General features: G+C 42.7%; 1 protein-coding gene across 1 annotated transcript in view; it reads left to right on the forward strand.

Moving 5' to 3' along the window:
- The window catches only part of LOC135741066 (uncharacterized), a 90,500-nt gene that overhangs the window by 1,490 nt on the left and 61,321 nt on the right, over positions 1-27,689 (forward strand). Inside the window, exon 3 of the mRNA XM_065259710.2 lies at positions 10,801-11,148. Coding sequence (XP_065115782.2) covers positions 10,801-11,148 — 348 coding nt within the window. The remainder of the gene's footprint in view (positions 1-10,800; positions 11,149-27,689) is intronic.

Genomic DNA, 27,689 nt, shown 5'->3' on the forward strand with positions numbered 1-27,689 from the left:
CTCTCAGTCTCAGTGGGAAATCAAGATGTTGAAGTGGGAAAATTTATAAAAAGTTACAGAAAGGTGTGGGAGAGTGACCCAGGCCTGCCCTGTAGCAATGGATATTTGGAAAATAGCACTGCAAATTTTGCAAACCAGACTCCTCATAGCAACGTTACGTATACGTTGCCATGGATGAATTATCGGAGCATTTCCACAGAACCAAATTTGCACAGAACCAAATGTTTGGCTGTCATTAAGTCAATTCAAGCACCAAGACTGTAATAGTTTTGAAACGTTTAGATGTTCATGTTCTTTACCATCCTTGCAAGTTAACGTACAACCAACAGCTTATTATTCTGCATTTAAGGTTAAAGGGCCATGGCATGAAAATCTGACTTTTTCCACGTTTAAGTGCTATGATTGGGTCCCCAGTGCTGCTATCAACCTAGAAAATGTGAAAAAGATCAACCCAGTAACTTAGTTTTGGTAAACCATTCTCTACAAGCACATTTTTGTTGTTGTTGTTGTAGATTGTTCAGAGCTCTGTACGTTGCTTTCTATACACTGTAAATATTTGCTGTGATTATGCAGCTGGTTGCCAGTAACTTACTGTAGAAGATAAAAACTGAAAATGTTTCATGTTCATTTAACTTTGAACAAACTGTTGCCAGTAAATAACATACATGTAAAATCTACAGTAAGTTACTGGCAGCTAGTTGCCAGTAATACCCTGTAATACTTCTACAGAATTGTTTTTACAGTGTAGCTGCAGTGTTTGTGGTTGTATTACAGAGATGTTTGTTTATCACGCGTTGAATCTTAAGGGACGTATGTCGTGGAATTTTAGCCGCATCAAATAATACTCACTAAGAGTCAAAGTCAAGGATCACACAGACACACTGTCGACAGAATTTTCTTTGTCTGAATTTTATATATTCTGCAGAATAGGCTCTCACCCCCATGGTGCAAGAAGTTTAAAAACCTAAGAGCCCCGATCACAAGGTTGAAGACACATTTATAGTAAGATGGTGAAACACGTACAATCATCCGTTTCTACGTCATTTAGAAGATAGCCTTCAGTTGTCAGTGATTAAGAGCAAAAACCGTTAAACATAATCATAAAGGACAGTACATGCTGGTACATGATGTTTAAGTCCTTCCTTGGACATTGTACTTGCTGAAAAAACAGAAAGAGCATAATTCTGTACGTTAGCAGAAAAACATGATCTCCATGTGAATCACAATTTGTGAGCTTCAGATTGTTATTAAAAAATGAAAAATAGGATGAAAAATAAAACATAATAATATGAAAATAAAAGCATAATAAAAGTCCTCCACTACACTCCTCCCTTTTTATGATTTATTCATAACTTCATTTACTGTCATCGTTACGTAGCTCTGGTTATTACCCTTAACCATAGTGTACATATAGTTCTGTGCAGTTGCAAAAGTAAAAATGCACACACATATAGTATGATCATGAATCTCATTTTTGAAAGAAGAAAAATAGTTCGTTTTCTTGAAGAAATTGAGCACAGTTAGAGTTGGGGTCGTGAGCCCTTGATGATTCCGGATTGAGCACAGTTAGAGTTGGGGTCGTGAGCCCTGAGCACAGTTAGAGTTGGGGTCGTGAGCCCTGAGCACAGTTAGAGTTGGGGTCGTGAGCCCTTGTTGATTAATTTCCTTTGTAGGTTCGGGTTTGGTAGGACCACACGGTGCAGTCGTGCCAAGCTATCCTGCTTTCTTGTTTGAATGAAATTATCTTAGTGTCTAAATTAATGTGGGGTCTCAAAGCTGGTGTTGTAATTACAGTTATTAAGCTGCAAGCGTCGTGTCGATTACCCACATTAAAGATGTTGTGTGCGTGTGTCCAAACCAAACCCAGAATACTGGAGTCGTCCTCCAATACTTTGTGAGCTCTTGCAGTTCTCTCGTGTCGTTCTTCGAAATAAACTTGCAGTATACAGGTATCTGTGGTTCCCACCAATACGAAAAAGTGGTCCGTAGCAGTCGACTAGCCGTCCTCCCTTTGGTTTACACCTTGCAGTCCCGGACCAACCCTCCGGCAATGGGCAACGTGCACCCAGGTGGCACGCTCCGTGACCTTCACAGCGGTGTGAGTCGTCAGCAGAACCTGAAATGGCCCCTCCCACCGTCTGGCTTTCCAGGATTTCCTCCTGAGGTTCTTTACCACCACGTAATCCCCTGGTTTGATGTTGTGTAATGGTTCTTCTACTGGACGGGGTAGGGCTGATTTAACCTGCTTTGGAGATATTTTGAAATACAGAGGACATAGAAATACAATATTGCAACATGTCATTTTCATTTTGAAGAGTATCGCATGTCACCGTGGTCCCCATGTGTCAACCTAGCAAAATGGGAATAAAAATGTTTAGGTAAGCAAGGTTTTTGATTTGGACCCATCCAAATCCCTTCAGGAGTTTTGGTTGCTCCACACGATTTCCATAGAGCTATTTCTGTTGGAAGAGAAAATGTTTGCATGCTTATTAGTAACTCCTGTGGTGTTTCGGCTTCCTTTTCCTGGGAAATCTGTGTAAGAGAAACGTTTTTGTTAGTAGTCATGAGAGATGCTTCCGCATCCGTGCGTGCATTTCCTCTGGAGATCACGTCCTGTTCCTTGGTGTGTGCTTTGCATTTGCACACAGCTATTTGAGAAAGAAGTAAAATTTGTTATAGGAGAGAAACTGTCAGTAAAATCAGCAGTCAATGTAAATGGTTATAGATTGATTAGTAGCAAGTTGACAAGCTTGTGTTAGTGCATGCAATTCAGCCACCTTTGCAGATTTCTGAGGTGGTAAGCATCCGGATTTCACTACTTCAAAGTCAGACACAACTGCCCACCCCATCCTATCTATGCCTCTGTCATCTCTGGAAGAGGAACCATCCACATAATATGTGAGGGTGCATTTAGGTATGGGTGTGTCAGCAAGGTCAGGCCTTGGTGTGCATACTTCCCGTAGGGCAGACAAACAACAATGTGGTGTACCTTCATCAGGTGTAGGTAACAATGTCGCCGGGTTTAGCACTGTACATCTTTCAACTGTGACATTAGACATCTGAAACAATGCACAGGAATAACGCAGCCATCTTGCTGCAGACAAGTGAGATGTGCGCTGTTCAAGCCCTGAGACATCCTGGTAGGCCCCTGGTCACCGCATCAAGGCGTCCTGAAAAATATGCAACTGGTCTCAACTTGTCACCATGTTCTTGTAACAAAACAGATGTCATACAGCCATTTCTTTCATCCACAGTTTGAATAAAAGGCTTTTTTGGGTCTGGCAACCCTAAAGTGGGTGCCTGCTGTAATGTCTGTTTTAGTTCCACAAATGCCCTTTCAGCCTTCTCTGTCCATTCTACCTTCTCTGATGGTGCCAAAGGTTTCTCATAAATCATGTCATGCAATGGTTGTTGCATCTCAGAATAATTAGCAATAAAAGTCCTGCAATATGATGTCATGCCCAAAAATGACATTACTTGTTTCTTTGTGATGGGTTTTGTTATATTAGCTATTGCCTCTATTCTCTTTGGAGAGAGAGACTTACCCATTGGTGTCATTTCATGTCCTAGAAAGGTTACTTTCTGGACAGAGCACTGTACCTTTTTGGGGTTGACCTTGTGGCCCTCCTCAGCTAGATGAGTGAGCAGCCGTATGGTGTTGTCTGTGCACGACTGCTGAGTCGGTGCCGCCACCAAGAGGTCATCCACGTACTGCAATAAAGCAACATCATCATCCAACACAAGTTTCTGTAATGAACAATGCAATGCAGAGTTTGTAAATAGTGCGGCTCTCGCTATACCCCTTAAATGTAAAATCAAACCAAAACTGGCTATCAGAATGGACAGGAACTCTGAAAAATGCACTTGAAATATCCACTACACTGAAAACCACTGGCCATCAGCTGGTATCTGTCAGAGAATTGTGTAAGGGTTTGGCACGTGAGGTGCTCTTGCTTGTACCACAGCATTTTCTGCTTGGAGGTCTTGAACAAACCTCCACTCTGTGGGCTGACCTGCATCTCTGACCTTTTGTACAGGAAAAATGGGTGCTCTCACAGGTGAGTTTGGGCAGGGAATTATTATCCCAATAATGCCTAAAATACTGGCCTTATCCCCTCAAGCGCCTCCCTTTTCAGAGGATATTGGGGTTTACATGGTCTATAATCACTCTTTGGGGTGATAGTTACTGGTTCACACCCTTTAATCAAGCCCACATCATACTTGTCTTTAGCCCACAGGTAATCAGGTACATTGTCAAGAACTTTTTGCGGTAAATCAATACTAGCACACGTCATGTGTACTGACAAACTGTTTTGTGAGTTGAAATCTGCAGAAACAGCTTTCTGTATTACAACTCTCTCTCTCTCAGCCATGAAAAAGCAGCATAATCTCTTCTGTGTGCTGATAACTGCTCTGAGAACTGTATGCTATCTGCCAATGGTTCCCAATCAACAGCCTCGCTGCAGGCCTTTGCAAATTCACCTGCATTTCTAACGGCTGACTAGTATTTTTTGCAATGGAGATGTGGGGTACTGAATTGTCAAAATCAAAAATTTGTTCCTGCTTTCCTGTCAACTGAACGAGTGCCACACACCATGAGTCATTCCAACATATATGGGTTGTAGTCAAACCTTCTGTTTTTACAGAGAACCATTTCTATGAGCTGTGCAATGCATGTTATCAGCTGGAATGACCTCGCTGGCTTGTGGCAATCTTATCTTCCCTTCAGCATGCAACTCTTCACTCTGAAAGATGCATTCATACACATACAACACACATACAACAGAGACAAACACATAGATGACATTCTGGGATCCCAACAAGAAATATTCAGGCCTTGGTTGTTACATAAGATGCTAGCATTAATTTTACACATCAAATCCCTCCCCATGAGGTTTACCGGACACGCGTCAGATAAAAGGAACATATGCATAAACTTGTTACCGTCATGCATACAACAGAGTGGAGCAGTAAATTCTTCCCTCACTATATGCCCCGTAGCACTCATAGATGAGTTAAACTGCCCACTCAAGGTGACAAATGGGAATTCATCTTTGCGTATGACAGAGTTAGTCGCACCAGAGTCCACCATAAATAACATAGCCTGTCCCTCAACCATTATTTCTTTGAGAGGCAGTTTAGAGTATGCCTCTCTTTCAACATCAAGCAAAGCAAGTTCTTCATTGCATAGAGCGTTTCTTTCCCTTTCACACACATCAGAAAAAACAGAATTAGCAAGCAGATAATATGGCATTTGAACCGCAGAAAAAACAAGATTGGACTTACCCCCTTCCGTCCGATTCTCTCTTTCCCCCTCCTGGCTTCAGTCCCCTTTTTCTTTACACCCCGCAAAGTTTCCCGCGTCCGCCTGGGATTCTGGTTGCTCTGGAGAATTTAGGAAATGAAAACATTGGTTTTCAAGTGTTCTTTCTGTCCGCAATACCAGCAAATCTTCTCTCTCTGATTTTCTTGCCACTGCTTTCGCTCTTTTTCTCTCTTTCTCTTTGTTGCCAGTTCTCCTGGAAACGTTGTCCTTGTGAAGGGAAACTGTGCTGATTATGTCGTTGCTGGCCCCATTCGCTTATCTTGACAAAAGCTGAAGATAGTTGTTGATTTGCCTTTCTCTGCTGCTTTCGTTTTTCTTCATGCAGGCGTTCAGCATGTAGAGAATGTGTAATGACCTCACTCAGCTTTCCTGATTCCCATCCGATGCAGGTTTGCTTCACCTTTGTTGAAATTACAGGTTGAAGTTCCCCGAGGAACATTTGTTTTAGGTAGGATTCCCAGGATGTTACCTCTCCTGTGTTGATGTTTTTATCTGGACTTCCTCCTCTTCCTCTTCCAAGATGCTGTCGAGGAGGATTGGTGGGTTTAGCCCAGGTGATAGTTCTTGTGCTGGCGGTGGCGGGGGTGCAGTTGGTATTTTTGGTAATGCTTCTTGTGCGGGTGGTTTTGGGAGTCTTCTTGGAGGGGGTTGGAGATCACCGTCTAGAAGAGGTACCTTTGTATAAGAGAAATGTACCCCAGGTGGGGTACGTGCAGGTGCATATGGAGGAGGAAAAAAAACAGAAAGTTAGGTTCATCATGTAATGAATCTGATGTAGGAAAAACATTTGCTTAATGTTTAGCTCTGACTTAGTCTGAGTCAGTTCGTCCTTGGTCTTTATCTTACTCTGTGCTCTCATTTCTCTGCCATCCGCAATGATTTTTTCCCTTAATAAAGTGAGTGCTTTTACACTCAGTGTTCCTTTAGGAGGAAAATCATACCTTTTCTCCCAGATTTAACGCTTTCCAACGCCCCCGTGCCCTTTGATTTGATCACTCGAGCATACACGCCATTTTCCAGATCCATTGACTTTGTACTCCCTTTCGAATTACCCTGACCCATGGTCACGAACGAAATAACGCTTACCGTATTATCTATTCAGATGCCACCACAACGGTTCTTTTCCAGATTCCGTCAGCTTTGACTTCAGAAATGGTTGAGACTCTCCCTTCCCTTAGGCCTGGGGTACGGAGCCCGAGACCTCTTGTCTCAGGGGTGATCAGTCAGTCTCTCCCAAACCTGGAGTCTACAGCTGTGGAATCCGCATCCTCGTCGCCATTATTGTCGTGGAATTTTAGCCGCATCAAATAATACTCACTAAGAGTCAAAGTCAAGGATCACACAGACACACTGTCGACAGAATTTTCTTTGTCTGAATTTTATATATTCTGCAGAATAGGCTCTCACCCCCATGGTGCAAGAAGTTTAAAAACCTAAGAGCCCCGATCACAAGGTTGAAGACACATTTATAGTAAGATGGTGAAACACGTACAATCATCCGTTTCTACGTCATTTAGAAGATAGCCTTCAGTTGTCAGTGATTAAGAGCAAAAACCGTTAAACATAATCATAAAGGACAGTACATGCTGGTACATGATGTTTAAGTCCTTCCTTGGACATTGTACTTGCTGAAAAAACAGAAAGAGCATAATTCTGTACGTTAGCAGAAAAACATGATCTCCATATGAATCACAATTTGTGAGCTTCAGATTGTTATTAAAAAATGAAAAATAGGATGAAAAATAAAACATAATAATATGAAAATAAAAGCATAATAAAAGTCCTCCACTACACGTACCAAAGCTACATGTATTTTCTAGCTGGGGGAATTATTTGCATTAACACGACTTGAACAATGTGTGGGTACTGAGGGAATAGTGCTTTTAAATTTGAGAAACAAATGAGATCTGTTGTTAAGGCTTATTTCAGTTGAGACTGCTGACTAAAGTTAAACCATACCTGCCACGCAAGGATTAATTCATGCTTTTATTACATCTCAGTTAGACTACTGCAATTCTTTATGGGGTGGTTTCCCAGACAGGGATTAGCTTAAAGGAACAGTATGTAGTAGGGGTGTGCAGCGGAGTCAGTATTTGTATCTGTATTTGTTTCTGTAACAGTCTCAAAATTATTTGTATCTGTATTTGTATTCGGATGGAACCGGAAGTTTCTCATATTACACGAAAATGGCATTTTAAATGCATTTTTGCTTTTTATTATAATTATAACTTAAATAGCTGTAAATATTTATTAATAATAATAATACAAAATTTTAATCAAAAAGACAAATAACTTGATTCTTGTTACTAATACGCATGGAAAGCAAACATCTCATTTTCAAAGCCTCATCCAGCTTGTGCCTATGTGCTATGCATCATTGTATTGTAGTATTAAAATAACAAACTTGAGAGCACACTGACAAAACTGTAGACTACACCACCTTTAAACGTTTAGTGTGCCTGTCAGCACAGTTCCATGAGACCCATTCTGTCTAAATGAGTGGGATTTTTTCAGAAAAAAATTAGTAGCCTACATTAATCCCTCGTCTAGCGATTCAAATAATTAAACTAAATCTAAAATGATCGTTATTTGTAAGTTTTCTGAGGGCGTTTTCACATTAGCACTTTTGGTGCGCAACCGGGTTCGATTGACATCAGAGTTCGGTACATTTGGATGATGTGAACGCTGTCTTCCGAACTCGGGTGCGCACCCGCGAAACGTACTCGAGTCCGCTTAAAAAGGGTGGTCTGGGGTTCATTTCATGTGAACTCCAGATCGGTTCGCTGCTAATGTGAGCGCAATCGTACCAAATTGTGGAAGTGAACCACTGTTAATTACGTATTATGTGGAATGTCCCACCAAAACAGACGTGTGTGTTTGTGTGCGTGCACTTACCTTGACAACAAAATGCATAGAATGCTTGCTTGAGTTTTGTTCTTATTTTTTTAAACCTTTGGTTTTGTTTTCAAAGAAATAATACAGAAACGCACTTTCGTCTGTCTGCCGCAAACATACTAAAGTCGTTTCGATGACAACGGTCTGTCCGCCGACGTCAATTTTTGCGGAGGCATTCAAAAATCATCTTTCTCTGCTTGCAGTTAGTCAATCACGCTTGTCGTCTTCTCGTTTACAGCGGTTGCCAAGCAACATGAGAACGCGCCGGCTGCAGCTTGATGATGCAAGCGTACCGCGGTTCGGATGCAAAAATAATATGTGAACACACTCCATGGGGGGCATGGGGAGGGGGGAGCAATCGAACTCGGGTTCGGACCAGGCAATCGCACCAAATGTAAAACCATCCTGAGAGTGAAATATAACCTAATACTACTCATACATCCACGTCTGACATCTTGGTTTCATTTTAAAAACATGGAGGAATTTGAAAATAAAATGCAGGACTTGCTTGATGTTTAAAGAGTTATTAAGGGAGATAAGGTTCGGGAACTGATTTATGTTCAAAAGTTATTAAGATCGACAAACTCGCGCTGACTGACAGATCCGAAATGCAACGCAGAGTCACCCAAGTGCACCTCACTATACACAGAATAGTTGAAAAACATCTGTTTTGACAAGAATTTACGAAAGCATAATAAGCATTACAACACACTTGCTGAGCTCATAATTATCTATGTCCATATAGCATTCGCGCGAACATAACAAATTGTTTAAAAAAAAAACTTTCTCATTAATTTTCATCTAAATAAATAAATTATCAGATATTCATTTATAACATTATGCAGTTTTGACTTAGTTCAAAACAAGCAACATGATTTTAAACAATAAGGTAATTCGAAAGATCTAATTCAAATATTTCAGTTGTTTATTTGCTTACTTTATTTTTATGTTAATTGCAATTCAAGTCATAGTAATCTTCAGTTTAAATTTTGCTTTTAAGATGTTATTTTCATATTTTTTGCTATTTACTTATTTATTTTATATTCACCAACATTGACAATAAAGCTTGCTTGGATTAGAAGTAATTAAAAGATCATCTACCGGAGTCAAACAGAGACACGGAGTTATTAACGAATATTTTATTATTAGAGTGCAGCATTTTATCAAGCTTTTTTGGTCTTGTGTAATTTGATAAAACAAAAAAACTAAAAGGGTCATTTTTTTACAGCTGGGTTTAAAGAAGTTTGATATTAACAGCGTTTTTAAGATTTTAAACTAATTCCAAAACAGCTGGCGTTTCTAAATAAAGGTTGCGCCAAAAATGTCATTCATGTCATTTTATAGATTGCACTCATTCACTTCACATTCACATTATTCGTGCTTTAAGGGGTTTATAATTTACAGCTGTTTCAGTAAACACGTGATTATGTCTGGCCGAATATTTTCTCTGTTATTCGGATGAATTCGTTATTCGTTTTGAAGCTATTATCCGTGCCCTTCCGAATAACGTATTCGGCTTCGGGCACATCCCTAGTATGTAGGATTGTGGCCAAAACTGGTATTGCAATCACAAAACGTGTGGCTAAAACTGGTACTGCAATCACACAACTGGTGGCCAATACACAACATGACAACATAAACATCAGTTGAGGGCTGCAACTCCAGTTTTTAAATGACAATATCCTGGCCAGACCACTGTTGTCAGTGATAGAAGTATTTGAAATGAAAATGATTTCTTAATGTCTAGTGACATATTAGGGCCATTTTATGATTCATTGATATACATTTCTTACATACTTTTTCTTTAAGCCAGGAATAGGGCTTGGTTTACTTATTAAATATATCTAGTTTAAACAAACATTACTTGTGTGCATTTTGAGGAAAAACAAAGGACACTGATGTATATTAAGATATGTCAGTGCAAGTTGTTTTCAGTTTGGACAGCTCTTACATTTATTTTAGTCTAGTCTTATCCCTGTCCAGTTGCATAAACTTCTAAGACTAGTCTTAAAAGTTAGTCATGAATTTTTTTCATAACGACTGATCATAACTGTTTTAAGTATGTGACATAGAAAGGTAGCTTGGTCTAATTTAAATCCAAATAATAAGACTGATTAGCCCTAACTAATTGCTAGTTAGTCAGATTCATTCTTAAGACGCAGTCTTAACTTCACGGCTATGTTTATGCTACCGGCGAAACTGCCCTTAAATGTGGGATTGGACCAGTCATCTCTCCATCGCTCACAGTTAGTTCAAAACCCAGCAGCTTGTCTCCTAACTGGGACAGAAAAGCATGAGAATATTACCCAGATTTTAGCCTCTCTCCACTGCTCAGACAATTGAAAGGTTTAAGTCTTCGTTCAAGACCTACCTGTAATTCTTTATTATGAGTTGAGTTTTTGATTTTTATTCTGTTTGTATTGTGTGAGTGTGTTTATTTTCTTTTAAAACTGTAAAGCACTTTGGTCAACTATGGTTGTTTTTAAATGTTTTATATAAATAAATTAAATTGAATTGAAAATTGAAGAAAGTTATACATTAAGCTACAAATATCAATAATATTACTGTTTCTTCTTCAGGGTCTCTAACATTGGATAACTTTAATGTAACCTGTAATAAACAGAATATTTGTGCTGTGAGGGGGGAACAGGTAACAGTGAAGTGCTTTTACTCAAACATCAACATCACAACTGGGTTCTGGTTCAGTCAGAAACAGAGAACAAACTGGAGAAACAAAGATGAACCTGAAGATTTCACTTTAGATTCAGATTACTCAAGACGAGTGTATCGGTGGATCAGTAAAGATAACTCAGAGCTCAGAATATCAGATCTGAGAGAGAGAGACAGTGGAGAATATCAGCTCATGTTCATTATGAAGGATGGAGTTAAACATCTCAGCTCAGTCACAGTCAATCTAACAGTCTCAGGTACATTTACATTCTCATCAGTCCAGTTAAACTCTTTTCATTTCTCATCTAATGTAAGGTTTTCATTATTTAGTTTTACAGGTGAAGATGAATCCTGAATCTACAGGACAGCAAGTAAAACTGAGCTGTGATTCCTCCTGCCCTTTAACATCTGAATATGATTACCGCTGGTACAAAAATGGACACTATTTTTTATCTGGCCAAAGCATATTTGTGTCATCCAGTGGAAACAATGACAGTTATTCCTTTTCTAAGTCTTATTCAGAGCGCTCGTCGTCTGTGTGTAAGTCTGACATTTACCCAATATGAGGAGCTCAGATGCAAAAGCCGCTAAACACCACATCTGTCAAAACAAGATAATGATATTAACTAAATGCTCTCAGCACAGAAGATGAATTGAGTAAAGGGAGGCGAGTGCACATCAAGGTGCAAGAGCTTTTTACCCGGTAAAAGGAGGTTTACTGAATATATTAGGATATTGACTAATTTTTCTACCCTTTAACTTTCATTTAAATTAGTTTGGATATTTTTTAAAAGTGGACACACTTTCTTTGTAGATGGTTTTGCATTTTATCACACCCTGACGAGAAAACACGGTTCAATCGATGAATGTTAGGAAACTAAATCATTGCTTCTGATAAACATTAAAATACAACACCAATGGTTAATGTTCATTTATTCAGAAATCCACAACAATGAGTTCACCATAGCCGTCTGTTCTAAACATTTCACAAGTGACTGCTTCATCAATGTGGTACAGCTCAATGTCAGTTTCTCCAAAAATGTACTTGAACACATTTTAAGTAGGGCTGTACAATAAAATGCATGCGATTGTCATGGGCATTTCATCAGTAAAGCCACTTCCTTGATTAGTAGTAAATCACCATCACCCAACCGGCTGCCTCTTCTGAAAGCAGGTTATGGACATTTACTACTAATCAAGGAAGTGGCTTCACTAATGAGATGCATGCAGCCCTAATTTTAAGTGACAATATAGAGCCAGAGAAAACTGAAATGATATATTGTTATGCCGAGTTCAGACTGCACGATTTTACCCCTGATTTTGGCTCGCCGACAGGTTTTGAGAAATCGCCAACAAATTCCCGAAATCAGAGGCAAATCGATGCTCGTGTACGCGAGTGACAATCACGCAGTGTGAATTATCAAAAACGCGATCTGAGAGAATCGCCGATGAGTCGCCGACACCTGTGAGATATTTGGCATGCTAAATATCTGGACCGGTTGGCGTTTCAAAATCATGCCGTGTGAAACATGTTTTGACTGAAAATAACATCTGCGATGACCTACAGCCAATGAGAGAGCAACATACAAGGCAGCTGGAAGTTTGGGGAGGAGTTATGAAGGTACAGCCCATAATATAAGCAAGCATGGATTTGGTTAAGAAAGGGGCTTCTTTTCTTTTATCTTTGCTACAAATGAGCGCACTTGCAGTTTGTATTGCAAGCTTCTTGCGGGCTACCATTTTTTAATAATAATAATAATAATAATTATCCACAGTGTCACGTGAGAATTCCGGTCTCGCACGCGCGACCTCGTTGCTCCCTTGTCACCTCTTGCGTGCGTTTGGATGTGAGACGTATGCGGACCGGGACAAAGTTGTCGGCGATTCTTCCTATGGTAAAGTCATGCCGTGTGAAAACCCCTGTCGCCGATCCGTTGTGCAGTGAGAAAAACAACAGTGACTGAACGCTACATCAGATAGTCATGCAGTATGAAAAGATCTGTGACCCGACTTCTTTGAAAATCGTGCAGTCTGAACTCGCCATTAGTGGTTATGCAACACTAACTTGATGCTTATGGGTTGTTTTGTAACATAAAGTCTTTGGTAGACACAAGTTGTGATAGAATATCTGTTGAAAATCAGACGTTGTTTGTTTATAGACACCGGCTCTGTTGGTGCACCCTTAGAAAGGATTTACACTTCTTTTTGCGTTAACACATTATGTGTAATTTTAACACATTATGTGTCATTTTGTGTTGATTTTGTGTTAAAATATAACATAAGTTGTGTTAAAAATGTGTTGTTTCAATAATAACACAGAGATGGGTGGATTCTGGGACTGTTTTTATTTTGAACACGTTCGTTCTAAGAGTGTTTTTGTTTTTATTGAATTAAACATGGTGATGTAAAAATCTCTTAGTCTATGTGCCTCTTGGTTTATTAACCTAATATTTAGTTTATAGAATTTTATAGACATTTATTTCACTCATAAAACAACAGGGCTATCAGAAGAGAAGCTCATGAATATTACTTATTACAGGCCAAAACGACGAGCTCCTAAAAGATGAGCTGTTAAATATATAGAGATTGTTTTTAGTTCTTAAACTGCAAATATATTCACTAAAGGACATCATAACCTAAAATAAAACACAAGAAAGCTTTGAAATATGGGACCTTAATTCACTGGACCTTTATTCATTTTATTGCCATTAAAGTAAAATGAATGAACCTAAACATACAAGCCTGATAAGAAATTTACAAGAAAACATGTAAGATGCACTTTTGCAGGGATTTGCATCTGAACTCTTCATATTTAGATAAAATCTGCAGTTTTTTTATCAGTTTCATGCAGTATGAGTGTGTTTGTAATTGAATGTTACAGCAGTATTTTGTGACTCTTTCAGGTCTTTCTAACAGTAGCTGTTGGGGTGTGACTTACACCTCTAGAAGAGTTTGTGCTTTAGTGGGATCAACAGTAGATATTAACTCTTCATACTCACATCCCACTGGATATACAGTGAAGGAAACATACTGGTATTCCGATAGTACTGAGAAATTCAGAGATCTAAGTGAGGTTCATCGGTTTGTTGGTCGTGTGGAGTATCTGGGAAGCACACTGAGAATCAAAGACGTCAGCATGAGTGACGCTGGAAGATATCGATTCAACATCATCACTAACACATCAAATGAAGTTTCTGGTTATCCTGGAGTCGATCTTATTGTTATAGGTAATTGCTCATAATAAACTCTCTGTAAAGCTGCTTTCACTGATCAGATGTATATTTGTGAATATATTTATGCTGTTTCAGGATCCTTACAGTTTTTATTTTCTTTATATTTTGTTAAACAGTAATTAGATTACATTTTTATTTTAATTGATGTTTCTGTTGTTACTTTTATACTTGAAGTTGTCCATACTGAAAATAATATAATGTTATTTGACAGCCTGATCTCACTGTTAATATGTAGCATTAATACATAACTTTCAAAAACCCAAACATACTTTTTGAATGTTTAAATAGATGTGTACAATGTAGATGTATGTGAAACATTTAATCATAGCATTATTATGTTTTTACAGCCACAAAATGTAAAACATTTACAAATCTTTAATAACATAAAGATTGCTGTAAAATTTCCCACTAACCATTTATACAATAATTTTACCACCCTACCCCAAACCTTACCCTAAACCCAAACCCCCCAAAAATTATACTTTTCATAATATACAATGTATGGACAGAAATGTGTAGGAAAATGTTTGTAACAACAGTAACTGTCACAACTACTTGGCTCACAGCAGCAATGAGTACGTTTACATGCACAGAATAATCGGATAACTATCAAAAATCTGCTTATTATAGAAAACCGTTTTCATGCGTTTATATGCAAATCAATAAGCCAGCTATGCAGTCAACTGCGTTTACATGGTACTTGGAGAATTATCAGTTTTCTCGCAGACAGTGACGTCACCACCTATAGTACATAATAGTCGATCAAAAAGCCGACGGCATATCTGTCTTAAGCTATATTGTTGTATCTCTTCTCGTGTCTGCAGAACCTGTAAATGTAACATAAGCTTCTATTTTAACAGTTCCCTTTCAGTCGGTCACTACGACGTCACGTCGTGACCGACGAATTGGGGAACTCGCTTAGAGAGACCAATCTGCTTCGTATACTACTAAAACGCCAATGAACTTGGCATTGAGATATTTGCATAATGCTGGCGCCGCCCCGCCAGGTGCCTTTATAAGCAGCAGGTGCAAATAGGGAAATTAGCTTTTTCGCTTCGAAAGCCGGCATTATCTGCTACTGAGAAGCTACTCTCTGCTCTTCTGGGAACGGTTGCTGAAGTTGATTGACAAGCAGTACTAACACAGCGGACGCTCGCAGTATTCCACTGCTCTGCATCTTTTTTGTTTTGAGTTTAGTGTGTGCGTTGCCTTTCCCTGTGCGCATCATTAGCTGAGCACCTAAAGAGTGATTTCCCTAAAGAGTGATACGTGAGAGCTCTGTGTCTTTTTAAAGACAGCCACTCTCTCGTATATGCGGAGATCAGCGTCCTTTTCAGGATTGCTTTTCGCCCTTGCGATCTTGGATGCGAGAAGTATAAGGGTTCCAGTGACGGTCACGAGCGCTGTCTTCGTGCTCAGGCATCGAGCACTCCGGGGCTGCGTTCGTGGAGAGTTTCTGTTCTCTCTGTGAGAGCATAACCCTCTTGGATTGCGGAGACGACTGTCGTTTCTACGGGAACGCTGTCCGTGCCTTTGCAGTGCTGACGCCGCCATGGTGCGGCTGTCAAGCGCTCGCAGGGCGCCCTTCGCGTCACTACGCTGAGTAGGACGGAGGATGCATCCTCCACCTACCGGCCTTCTCATCCTCAGCCGGTTGAGGCTCCGGTGGAGACTGCAGAGTCGTGTTCTACGATGTCTGCCGAATCCATTGGACCTCCTTCTGGTCCCGTCACTTCTGCAGCATCAGAGGGGTGTCCATTTTTCCTCCGAGGCAGAGTCGTTCCGGAGATGCCTGCTCGAGCGGCGGAGACGGTAGAGTTGGAAAGGTTAACCCCTCTCCGCCCGAACCGTCCCGCCCACAGGATTGGTACTTCGGAGCTGCTCGGGCCTTTTGGTCCTCTCCTCCTGTGCCTTTCTTTCCCGACGGCACGAAGAGCTGACGTGATTTGCGGCCGTCCGGCCGTTCAGCTTTCACCCCTCACCTCCCTCACCAACGGAGCCGCTAAAGGCGGGGACCCCTTCAGTGGAGCGGGATGTGTTCCTGGAGGGACCACCCAACCCTTGCCTCCCGTGTTTGTAGACAGTCGTCCGGTTACGGACGCTGCCCATCAGGCATGCCGGAGAGGCGGCTTCGGCCCTGCACGCAATAACGTTGCTGCAGGCTCACCAAGGATTTACGAGGGAGGCCGCGACCTTCAGTCGTGCGATGTCCACCACAGTGGTTCAAGATCGCCACTTTTGGCTGTGTCTGGCTGACATGACGGACGCAGACGAGAACAACTTGAATGCTCCTGTCTCACAGACCGGCCTCTTCGGCGAGCCAGGGGAGTCGTACAGCTCCGCTGCGCAGACTGAGGCGATCTCCTAGGTCATGCCCCGGCGGAAGAGAGCTGCCCTTGGTCCACCACGCCGGCTCCTCAGTCTGCCTGTCGGCGTCCTGCGGCGACCACCTCCGTTCCCCTCCTCGGACCCCATCTCGGCAGCGCAGGGGAACCGGTCGTCAGCAGCTCGCCCTGCCCGCTTAGCCGCTTCCCGTGAAATTCGGGAGTTTAAGTGGCCAGTGAAGGGCGACCCGGATTGGCAGAGGATCACTCTTCAGGAGATGGAGCTCCTTCCCCCGATAGAGGGTCGGGTGGAAAATTCTTGGTTTGCATATGTTCCACCGGCTGTTCGGCCGGTACCCACTTAACCACACATAAGAGTGCATTCCTCTTCCCTCTCTAGGTCTCCGGAGGATCGAGAGAGCCGTGAGCGGGTACACACCAGCTCCCCTACCTCTCCTCTATCGCCAGCGGGTGACCTGAGGAGTCCGAGCTCTCCGCTGAGGAGACCGGACCACCAGCACCCTTATCGGAGTCTGCGCTCTCCGCAGAGGAGACCAGACGACCGTCACCCTCAGCGGGCTCAGGTCAGTGTCACACACACACATACTGTAGATGTTTAAGCTGTCACAGCAGACGCACCGGCAGTCCCACCTGTCTTGCTTCGCTGCCCCACCGCGGTACTTCGGTAGTGTCGTTATTTCTCCTCGTACGGTGCCTGGGTGCTTGGCTTCAGTTCCCAGCCCGTTTCGTTGGGTTTTACGCACGATCCGCCTCGGTTACGAATCCGGCACACCCCAAAATTCGGGCTTTCGTTTCACTGTAGTGAAAGCGTCCGATGCACATGTACTGCGTGCAAAAGTCGATATCCTGTTGGCGAAGGATGTTCGAGCCGGTCCCTCTTACCGAGATGATGATGATAGGGTTTTTCCAGCCTTTATCTCATAGTACCCAAAATACGCGGCGGGTTACGATCGATTTGATTTACGCACCGGCTCTACGAAGGTGTTCTTTTTGGATGATAACGCCGAGGCTCGTATTTCAATATTCAGATCGGTTTGCAGCCTTAGACCTGTAAGACGTGTACTTTATGTGTCCATCTCCCCTCGCTTTAGACCGTTTTTTTCGCTCTGCGTCGTGGGGTGGGCATATTAATACTAAGTACACCATTCGAGCTGTCTCTCTCTCTCCGTGTCTCCAGGTGCTAGTCACGGCATTAAAATGTCAGAGAGAGAGCATTGTTCGCATTCTGCTTTTTTCTACGTCGACTTATAATAGCCCGTTCTTGGCAGACGTGCGCGAACACAGAGAGTTAATGCTTCGGCATCTCGCTCGTTTAAGTCTTCAGGTCGACTGGGAAAGAGCAACTTTGCCCCGTGCAGAGGATCCTTTTTCTCAGTATGGAAATAAGACTCGATCGACTAATTGGCGTGTTTAACAAGAGCGCGCAACCAGTCAGTTCTGACTTGCCTCGGTTTAATTCGAGGGAAGTACGCGGTCCCTCTGAAACAATTTCAGAAGCTCCTGGACATATGACAGCATGCTGCGTCTGTGACACTGCTCGAGCTGCGTCATATGAGACCGCTTCAGCGTTGGCTTTACGATCGAGTCTCGAGGAGAGCGTGGCGCACCGGCATACACCGTGTAAACACTACACCTGCGTGTCATTTAAATTTTCCCCGTAGTAGACCCAGCATTTCTGATAGCAAGATATGCCTCTAAGGGGTCTCCTGGCATTCTGTAGCATGCGATGCCCTAAGCACGGGATGATCAGCCACGTATGACGGGCTTGCAGTCTCTGGGGTGTGCATAGCACCCCAACTGCCGCGAGCGGTGCGCTGTATATCTGGGACTTGTACGCTCCGCTATGGAGATGCGAGGGAAGGATGTATTAGTCGACACCGATAACATTGCGACTGTTGCGTTATTTACCGTTAAGGCGGTTTTGCGCTCTCGTCACCTGTCGCATCTCGCTCGTCATCTCCTCCTTTGGAGTCAGAAGCATCTGAGGTCCCTTCGTGCCATTTACATCCCGGGTTCGCTCAATACAGCGGCAGACGCGCTTCCCGAGCTGCGCCCCCGGCGAATGGCGACTCCACCTCCAGACGATCCAGCTAATTTGGAAGAAGTTCGGTTGTGCGTAGATAGATCTGTTTGCGTCGCCGGACGATACCCACTGTCGCCTATTTTATTCACTAACCGAGGGCAGCCTCGGCGTGGATGCGTTGGCACACAGCTGGCCGCGGGGGGTGCGTAAATACGCATTCCTTCCAGTGAGCTTTATTGCGCAGACACTGTGCAAAGTCAGGCAGGACGAGGAGAGCCTTTTATTAATCGTCCGTACTGGACGACCAATAATTGGTTTTCATAGTTAATGCTCCTCGCGACAGCCCTCCCTGGCGGATTCCCCTGAGGAAGGACTTTCTTTCTCAAGAAAGGGGCACATTGGCACTCGCGCCCGACCTGTGCGATCTCCATGTATGGTCGTTGAGCGCGCGCAAGGTTTAGGTGATTTATCGCAAGCGGTATCTTACACCATCGACGCGGTTCGAACACCGTCCACAAGACGGGCTTACGCGCTTAACCCTCTGGGGTCTAAGGGGTTTTTAGGGCCCTTGGGAAGTTTTGACATGCACTGACATTTGTGCTTTTTTCAGTTGCTTAAAAACATATTAATGGCAAAAGTCTCATAACACTGTGTTCATCACAAACTGGGCTACAATATCATATAATCAACATGTATGTACATGTTTGTATTTTTGAGAGAAAAATGTTTATGCGTGGTTTTTGAAAAAGCAAAATTTTTAAGTCACTGATATAACTCCACAAAACTCATTCTAAACATGTTTTCCCAAGACTTTCCAAACTGGATCTAGTAGTCTAGAGTTTTTCTTCAAAATGATGTGAAAATCATATGGCCTACTCAATCACATAAAGCAAGATATTGATTTACAATTTCTAAGACACTTTTGCTTGGGAAAGGCTGTATGCATGGAGGCGGGAAAGCTCCTGAATAATCAGTGATTGACAGCTGAGAGACAAAAGAGTTGAATAATGAGCCACTAATGAGCCTTGTGTGGATGTTCAACAGGAATAACTTTCTCTGTAGTAAAACCATGATAATGTTTACTTTTCAATATAATGTAAATACACACACACACACATTATATATATTTATATATATTTATATTGAAATATTTTCTATTAATTTCACAAGTATAAGTTACCTTTTAAAAACCATAGTAGCTTAATCATGGTAAAGATACTGTTTGGCCATCTTAACATGAACACACTTCAACCCAGGGTTAGTGTTTGGTTGGCCAGCGAGAGGTTTACTTCTGTGCAGTAAAAAGCTCAAAAGAACAACTGCCTATCGTTGTCTGGACTCTTATTTGTGTATTTGTAATCATTATAGTAGAAACACAACAAGGGACACGCGTGGTAAACGTATCAATGTTTGTTTACAGCCGCCGCCATTACCTCACTTGTTGATCATGAAAGCAGTGAATGTGTGCACACGCGAGTGATCCTGTGTTTAATAAACTTGCTGTGCGGAGATATGCGCTTAGACGCAACTAAATAAGGATTGTACTGTTTGGAATCGCGCATTATATAAGAATACCAAAAAGCGCGTCGAGTTTCCTGACTCGCGTGTTTGTGTATGTGTGTTCCAATCGCGTGAACTGTTTGACGGAAGAACAAAGAAAACACTCGTGTCTGGAGATACTGACACACATACGCAAGGAAATAAGGATTTATGTCATGTTTGGTGCAATCGGATGGAACAACAAGGAATGGAGAGACTGGATTGTGGATTGCATATCCATTGACTGCAGGAGGCACGAGTCATGCATATGGATGTTTCTGCTCATTCACTTCAATGGCGCAGGGGTGTGGCGATCCGATCTCATTACAGATAATGAGGTAACTGGCGAAATACGGTACTTCTCCTCCTTCTCATACAGTTTACACCGAATGACAATATCTGTTTTCAATTTCACTTATATCATTTAAAAGGAGACATTCCAAGCATTATGTAGACATTTATCTTTTGTTTCTACACCAAGTATTCGTTAAGTTACAGTTTATTTTTCTGACGCGTTTCTGAAAGGACTTCACTGAGGGGGAGAGAACAGAACGTGCATCATGTTTATTTTCTTAATTTTGCGAAAAGCACAACATTCTGTTTTTATTGGGAGTGGACAGAAAAAAAACTAGACACTTAAACGTTTGAAATGATGTATAAATAATATCTGTATGTCAAAAATCAGCAGAGTAATTTAAGTCTCTTTGCGGAGTGATTGAAAAAAAAAAGAGTTTGCGGCGCCCGCGCCACCGTCGACCCCAGAGTGTTAATGAAACCTTTTTCGTCACCCGGTGCTCTTCGCAACGCGAGGACCCCAGAGAATGCCCATTAACATTGTGCTTTTATATCTTTAACATACGTTAGATGGTAGGCTGTCCCTCCGCCATTAAAGTTGATATCGCCGCTATTTCTGCTCATCACTCACTTATCAACGGCAGATCAGTTGGCCAGCATGATTTAATTATTACATTTTAAGAGGCGCTCGCAGGCTAAACCCCTCGCGCCCTCCCTCTTTCCTCCTGAGACCTGTCCATGGTGCTGAAGCCTTCAGGTCTCCTATTTTAGCCTTTGCAGTCTGCGAGTCTGAAGTTTTTGATCAATGAAAACTCTGACCCTGCTAGCATTGGCCTCCATGAAGAGAGTAGGGGATTTACATGCATTCTCTGTTGACGATTCGTGCCTTTGAAAATGGCGCTGCTCTGCTGGGAAAAATGGCGCTGTTCTGCTGGGAAAAATGGCGCTGTTCTGCTGGGAAAAATGGCGCTGCTCTGCTGGCGACACGGAGGAGAGTCTCTGCTGCACTTGTTGTGTCTGCACTTTGTGTCTTGTTTGTTAATGGTGTTTGGGAGCCTGCAATGCCTTGTTTATTTCGGGGGAACTTTTCACGCAGTGTATCTGCGGGACGGGACACGCTCTGTGAACTATGAGAGACACGAGAGGTCAAGGAAAGGAAAACGAGGCCTTTTGCTATGACTAGCATGGATAGTCTTGTCGGACTGGGTCATCCGGGGCTGTGCCGGAGGGCCTACGAACAGCTGACAATTACCATACAGTGCGAGTGAGCTGTTAGAACTACAGCACAGCAGATTACCGTCGCTGCCCAGTTTTCTGAACAACGTGCCACGAGAGCTGCTTCGGAGCACCGACGCACCAGGCGGCTATCGTCGGGAAAAACCCAGGAAGAGAGGGCGGAGGGGCGGCATCAGACAACGGGTGCGGAGAGCGGGCAGATTGCCATTGCCACCTATGATTCTTTGCAACTCTCGTTCTTTAAAAAATAAGATGGATGACCTGCGGCAGCAGGTGGGAGCCTGCTACGAATTTCGCGATTCCGGTTTAATGGCCTTTACAGAAACCTGGTTTGGAGAGGACGTACCGGACAAACTTGTACAAATCGAGGGGTTTTCCCATATACGACTGGACAGAGACGCAAATTCAGGTAAAACCAAAGGAGGGGGTGTGTGTTTGTACGTAAGGGATAGCTGGTGTCGAAATATTGCAACCAGAAAGAAAATATGTAATCCCGACCTCGAACTGCTTTGCGTTACTCTGCGACCGCATTACCTGCCCAAAGAATTTACAAACATCTTTGTGTGCCTTGTATATATTCCACAGAGTGGAAATGCAAACAGAGCAGCGAAGCAGATCACAGACTGCGTTCACCACCTCCTCCAGAGTAAACCAGACGCACCTATGCTGATACTTGGGGACTTCAATCACTGCAGTTTGACAAAAACACTGCCTGGCTTTTACCAGTATGTAAAAGGTAACACTAGGAATAACAACATCCTCGATAATTGTTACGGAAATATTAGGGATGCCTATACAGCAAAAATCAGACCACCCCTCTGTAACTCTGACCATAATGTCATCCATCTGCTTCCAATCTATCGGTCAGTTTTTAAGACCTGCAAGCCTGAAATACAAAAGATGAAGATTTGGTCGCTGGAAAAAACAGAGGAGCTGAAGGGCTGTTTCCTCTGTACGGACTGGGATATCTTCTTTGAGGATGCCAGTATTGACAGGGCAGCGGAATTAATTACAGATTACATCTTGTTCTGTGTTGACTCTATTATTCCCCAGAAAACTGTTAAGCGATACCCAAATAATAAACCGTATATAACGGAAGGTATCCGGGAATCTATTAGGAGAAAGAGGGCTGCATTCACATCTGGTGATCGGGCAGGTGTTCGAAATGCCCAAAAGGATCTTAACTTACAAATGAGAGAGGCGAGAAGTCGTTTTAGGGAGAAGGCCGAACTGGAATTGTCCACATCTAATACGAGGAGACTGTGGAATTCAATTAGGCAGATGACAAATATGGACAGAAAAAGGAAGCTGCTATTTGCCTTAAATGACACTATTAGGGCAAATGAGCTGAACAACTTTTATTTGCGTTTTGATAAGGAAAATTATAGTGTTAAGAAATGTATGGAAGTTCTGGAAAATGTTAACTGTGATTTGAACTTAGACAGAATCTTAATTGAACCACAAGCTGTTACTAAGGTATTTAAAGAAATGCATACAAACAAAGCCACAGGACCGGATAATATGTCCGCTTTTGTGTTAAAGACTTTCGCTGAAGAGCTGTCTTTTGCCTGGTATAAACTATTTCAGTTCTCTATTGATACGCATACTGTGCCGATAATGTGGAGGAAATCTGTCATCATCCCTGTACCCAAAAAAGGGTGCCCTGTCGAGGATAATGACTACAGGCCGGTGACACTTACCTCAAATGTATTTAAAACGTTCGAGAGGATTATGTTGGAAAAGCTACGTACAGAGGTAGAGCCAATGTTGGACAGATATCAGTTTGCTTATACAAAAAATCGCAGCACAAGTGATGCTATTGTAACAATAACACATCTTATGTTGAAGCATCTTGAATGTCCAACTGCATATGCTAGATTACTCTTTATGGATTTCAGTTCTGCCTTTAACTTAATACAGCCACACATTCTCTTACGTAAACTGAGCATAGCAGGGGTAAATCCTTTTTTAGTAAAATGGTATTGCTCTTTTCTGCTAAAAAGGCAACAGCAGGTAAGATTCAACTCTGCTTTATCTGAAATGGCAGTATGTAGTACTGGTGCCCCCCAGGGATGTGTATCTTCACCTTTCTTGTTTACATTCTATACAAATGACTGTGTAAGTACTGAGCCAAATCAATATATTGTGAAATTTTCTGATGATACGGTCCTACTTAGTCTGCAAACAAAAGGATCCAATCTGAGGTGTTACTGTGCAGCGGTAGAAAGTCTGGTGGCTTGGTGTGATGCAAATAAACTGGAGATTAATACAAATAAGACTGTGGAGATGCTGGTGGATCCTGGTTCAGTGGGAAATTATGAACCTGTGGCCATCCATGGCCATGATATCAAACAGGTGAGCTCCTTTAAATATCTGGGGGTCAACATTGATAGAGATCTAAGTTGGCATACACATGTGACAAGTGTCTGCACCAGAATTCACCAGCGTCTTCATTTCTTGCGGAGACTAAGACTTTTTGGTGTGTGTAAAAGTATTATGGTGATTTTTTACAGAGCAATGATTGAATCAATCCTGAGGTATGGTATATGTAGTTGGTTTGCAAATGTTACAGTCAAATCTAAAGCACAGATTTCGAGCTTGGTTAAAACGGCGGGGAAAATTATGGGTACCCATCCCCTTACTCCACAGGAGCTGTTTGACCAAGCCATAAAGAGACAAGCAAAATGTATTATATCGGACACCACACATGTGCTTTACTCTGAATATAGTTTGATGAACTCAGGAAGGAGATTTAGGGTACCTTTGTGTAGGTACAATAGGTACAAATTTTCCTTTATCCCATTGTCAGTTAAACATTTAAACAGTACAAAATGAATGTGAGTGTGGGTGGTGGGTGGATCGAGGGGGAGACTTGTGTTTGTATAGGTTTATCTGTATAAATTGTATTGCACCTCAAAGTATTGCTTTACACATATATGTAAATGTAAGTGTCTTTTTGTACGTTCTGTGCGGCAGACTCTCTGTCCAAGACAAATTTCTCCCAAGGGAGACAAATAAAGAAACTAAACTAAACTTTAGTTTGGCCCTGCTGTCTCGAGTGTAACATTGAGACCCAGACCAGGCTACGTGCCCAAAGTTCCCACCACTCCCTTCAGAGATAAGGTGGTGAGCTTGCAAGCGCTGCCCCCGGGGGACGCAGACCCAACCATGGTTTTGTTGTGCCCCGTACGCGCACTGCGACTCTACGTGGTTGGCACGCAAAGCCTCAGGACCTCAGACCAGCTCTTTGTTTGTTATGGTGGCCAGCAGAAAGGGAAAGCTGTCACTAAGCAGAGGATGTCTCATTGGATAGTTGATACTATCGCCCTGGCTTATAATCTTCAGGGTATTTCTTGCCCTTAATTTGAGAGCGCACTCCACACGGAGTGTTGCCTCATTTTGGGCTATCGCTCGTGGTTCCTCGCTAACAGACATCTGTAGAGCTGCTGGTTGGGCGACACCTAATACGTTCATTAGATTTTACAATGTTCGTATCGAGCCTGTATCCTCTCGTGTTCTTTCCTCACCAGGGAGGGCACGGAGAGCAGACTCGCAAGTCGGCTTGCAGCCTCCGACTGAGGCTCCAAATTGAGTTTCAGTATGGAAGGCCATCAGAGCAAAAATGCATAATGGTTTGAATTGCTCTTCCTCCGCTGCCTTGGCAGCCTTTGTTGCGGAGCATTGGCTGTCAGCCTTTCACTAGCTGTATCCTCGCGAACCTACGTGTCTGGCTCAGGCTCCACATTGTGTCCCACCGGGTTCCTTTGTGAGTATTTTTCCGTGGGGTTAATCCTACCAGCCCACGTTTCCCTTAGCAGAGCTCTGCTTTGCTTACACAGCCACGGCTGTCTTATTCCTCAACTACGGTTGACTTTCGCCCACCATTAGCCCTTAACAGGGTGGTGGCTTCCGCAGCGTTCCTATACCACTCAGATAGGGCGCTTCCCAGTCGCTGGCACTACTGTGGGGTTTTGGAACATCTAGTGCCCGGCCTTCTGCCTTAAAACCTATCTCCTCCTCCTTAAGTGGAACCGGAGGGCTTTACGCAGACACTGGAAGAGGTCAGCCCTCAGTGGCGTTTTGGTAGGGATTCCCAATTCGTCGTTCACGACGTGACGTCGTAGTGACCGACTGAAAGGGAACGTCTCGGTTACGGATGTAACCCTCGTTCCCTGAAGGGGGGAACGGAGACGTTACGTCCCGTCGCCACAGGGCTGCTCCCTGCTGTTTATCGACCGGTCACATTTTCCCGGCTTTCTCAGCGAAAAGAAGCTAATTTCCCTATTTGCACCTGCTGCTTATAAAGGCACCTGGCGGGGCGGCGCCAGCATTATGCAAATATCTCAATGCCAAGTTCATTGGCGTTTTAGTAGTATACGAAGCAGATTGGTCTCTCTAAGCGAGTTCCCCAATTCGTCGGTCACGACGTGACGTCTCCGTTCCCTCCTTCAGGGAACGAGGGTTACATCCGTAACCGAGACGTTTCTCTGCCAACTGCTTTAGTCCAGCGGAGACTTTTATGCGTTACTTTGCGCTTACTTCTGCGTGTGACGTACATCTTTCATACGCGGGGACATGCGCACATGGACAAAACCGTGAGAAAGCCGGTTAAGGTGTTTACATGCCACGCGAAATCGGCGTAATGAGCAAAAAACTACCTGTGCCGATCGGTTTTTGCTTACGCCGTTTATGGGCTTTCCCCGATTAAAGAAAACCGCTTTACGCGTTTACATGACCCCACGTGTTATCAATTTATTGAGCATAATCGGCCTAAGACTGTGCATGTAAACGCACTCAATGACATAGGGGAGACAACAACAACTGTTCAGTTAAATCAAAAGTGATTTATTAAATCATTCAATTTATTAATAAAAGCATTAATAAAGTTAAATTCATAAATGTAAAAGGCCAGAGCCCAGGCCATCAAAACGTGGAGAGCTGAGCAGAGCAAAAAGAAAGAGAGCAGCTGGCAGAAAATGTCCTTTATAGTCCTGCCCATCAGCTGCTATCAGATGAACTGAAAAAGACAAATCTCCCTTCAGCCTGGGAGGAGAAAGACGGGCCAAATATATTGGGTCAAAAGTAGAGTGAGCATCCCAGCACGGCAAAACCAGGCATGACAGTAACAATCTAGCATTTAAAAAATATTTGAAGCCATTAAAGGTGCTCTAAGCGAATTGAAGCGTTTTAGACCATAAAACATTTTTTGTTACATACCGGAAACATCTCCTCACTATCTGCTTGCTGCCTGTCCGCTGATCAAACTGTAAAAAAACGCGATCTCTGTAGACAGCCCCGGCTTCACAAACGGCAATATCAACAAATGGCCAAACCTACAAACAGAAACCATAACAAAGTGTTCCAGCCAATAAACGACAAGAAGGATTTGGGGGTGGGGGTTGGGCGCGTTCATGAAAGCACGGAAGGGAGGGGGAGGGGGAGGAGGTAGCTACGCTCTGTCTGTTTGAAAACAGTTCAAACATCAACAGGAAGTGACGTCGCACATTATTCGCTTAGAGCGCCTTTAATACAGCTTTACCCAGAACAGTTGATTACAATCATGTACTGTTAGAAATTAAAAGCATAACAAGTGTAATCACAATAATTTATTGCAAAATTTCAAAAGCAGTACCAGAAGTAATTCAAATGACGATGTGTTGCAGCCGCAGAGAAGTTTTAAAGTTATTAATCCACGACAAGGACGCTAATTCGGCTTCTTTCCGTCAAGGCGCACATTTTAAATTTCAAACATACATCGACTGAAAGACGGCAGTGTTGCAAATTTGTGATGTATCACGCAAGAGCCAATTTCTGTTGTGTTTTGGTGTAATTATTGTTGCATAGGCACGTGTTATGGCAAACAATTAAATATTGCAAAATTGTTAAAAAAGTAGCTGATGTTAGTCTTTAGTCTGGTGGTTCAGGCCTGTAAGGCTATGGACCCTTTTTTTTTCAAATGGCAGAAGACTAAAGAGTCTTTGCAGTTGATGTGTGGGTCACGCATGATGCTGAGTGCTTTCCGAGTTAACTGGGTGTGGTAAATGTCTGTAAGAGAAGTTAATGTGTCACTGATGATCCCTCATGCTGCATTCACAATGCACTGCAGGGCCTTGCGATTTCAGGTTTTC

The sequence above is a fragment of the Paramisgurnus dabryanus genome, chromosome 24 (assembly GCF_030506205.2).
Source record: "Paramisgurnus dabryanus chromosome 24, PD_genome_1.1, whole genome shotgun sequence".
Taxonomy (NCBI): domain Eukaryota; kingdom Metazoa; phylum Chordata; class Actinopteri; order Cypriniformes; family Cobitidae; genus Paramisgurnus; species Paramisgurnus dabryanus.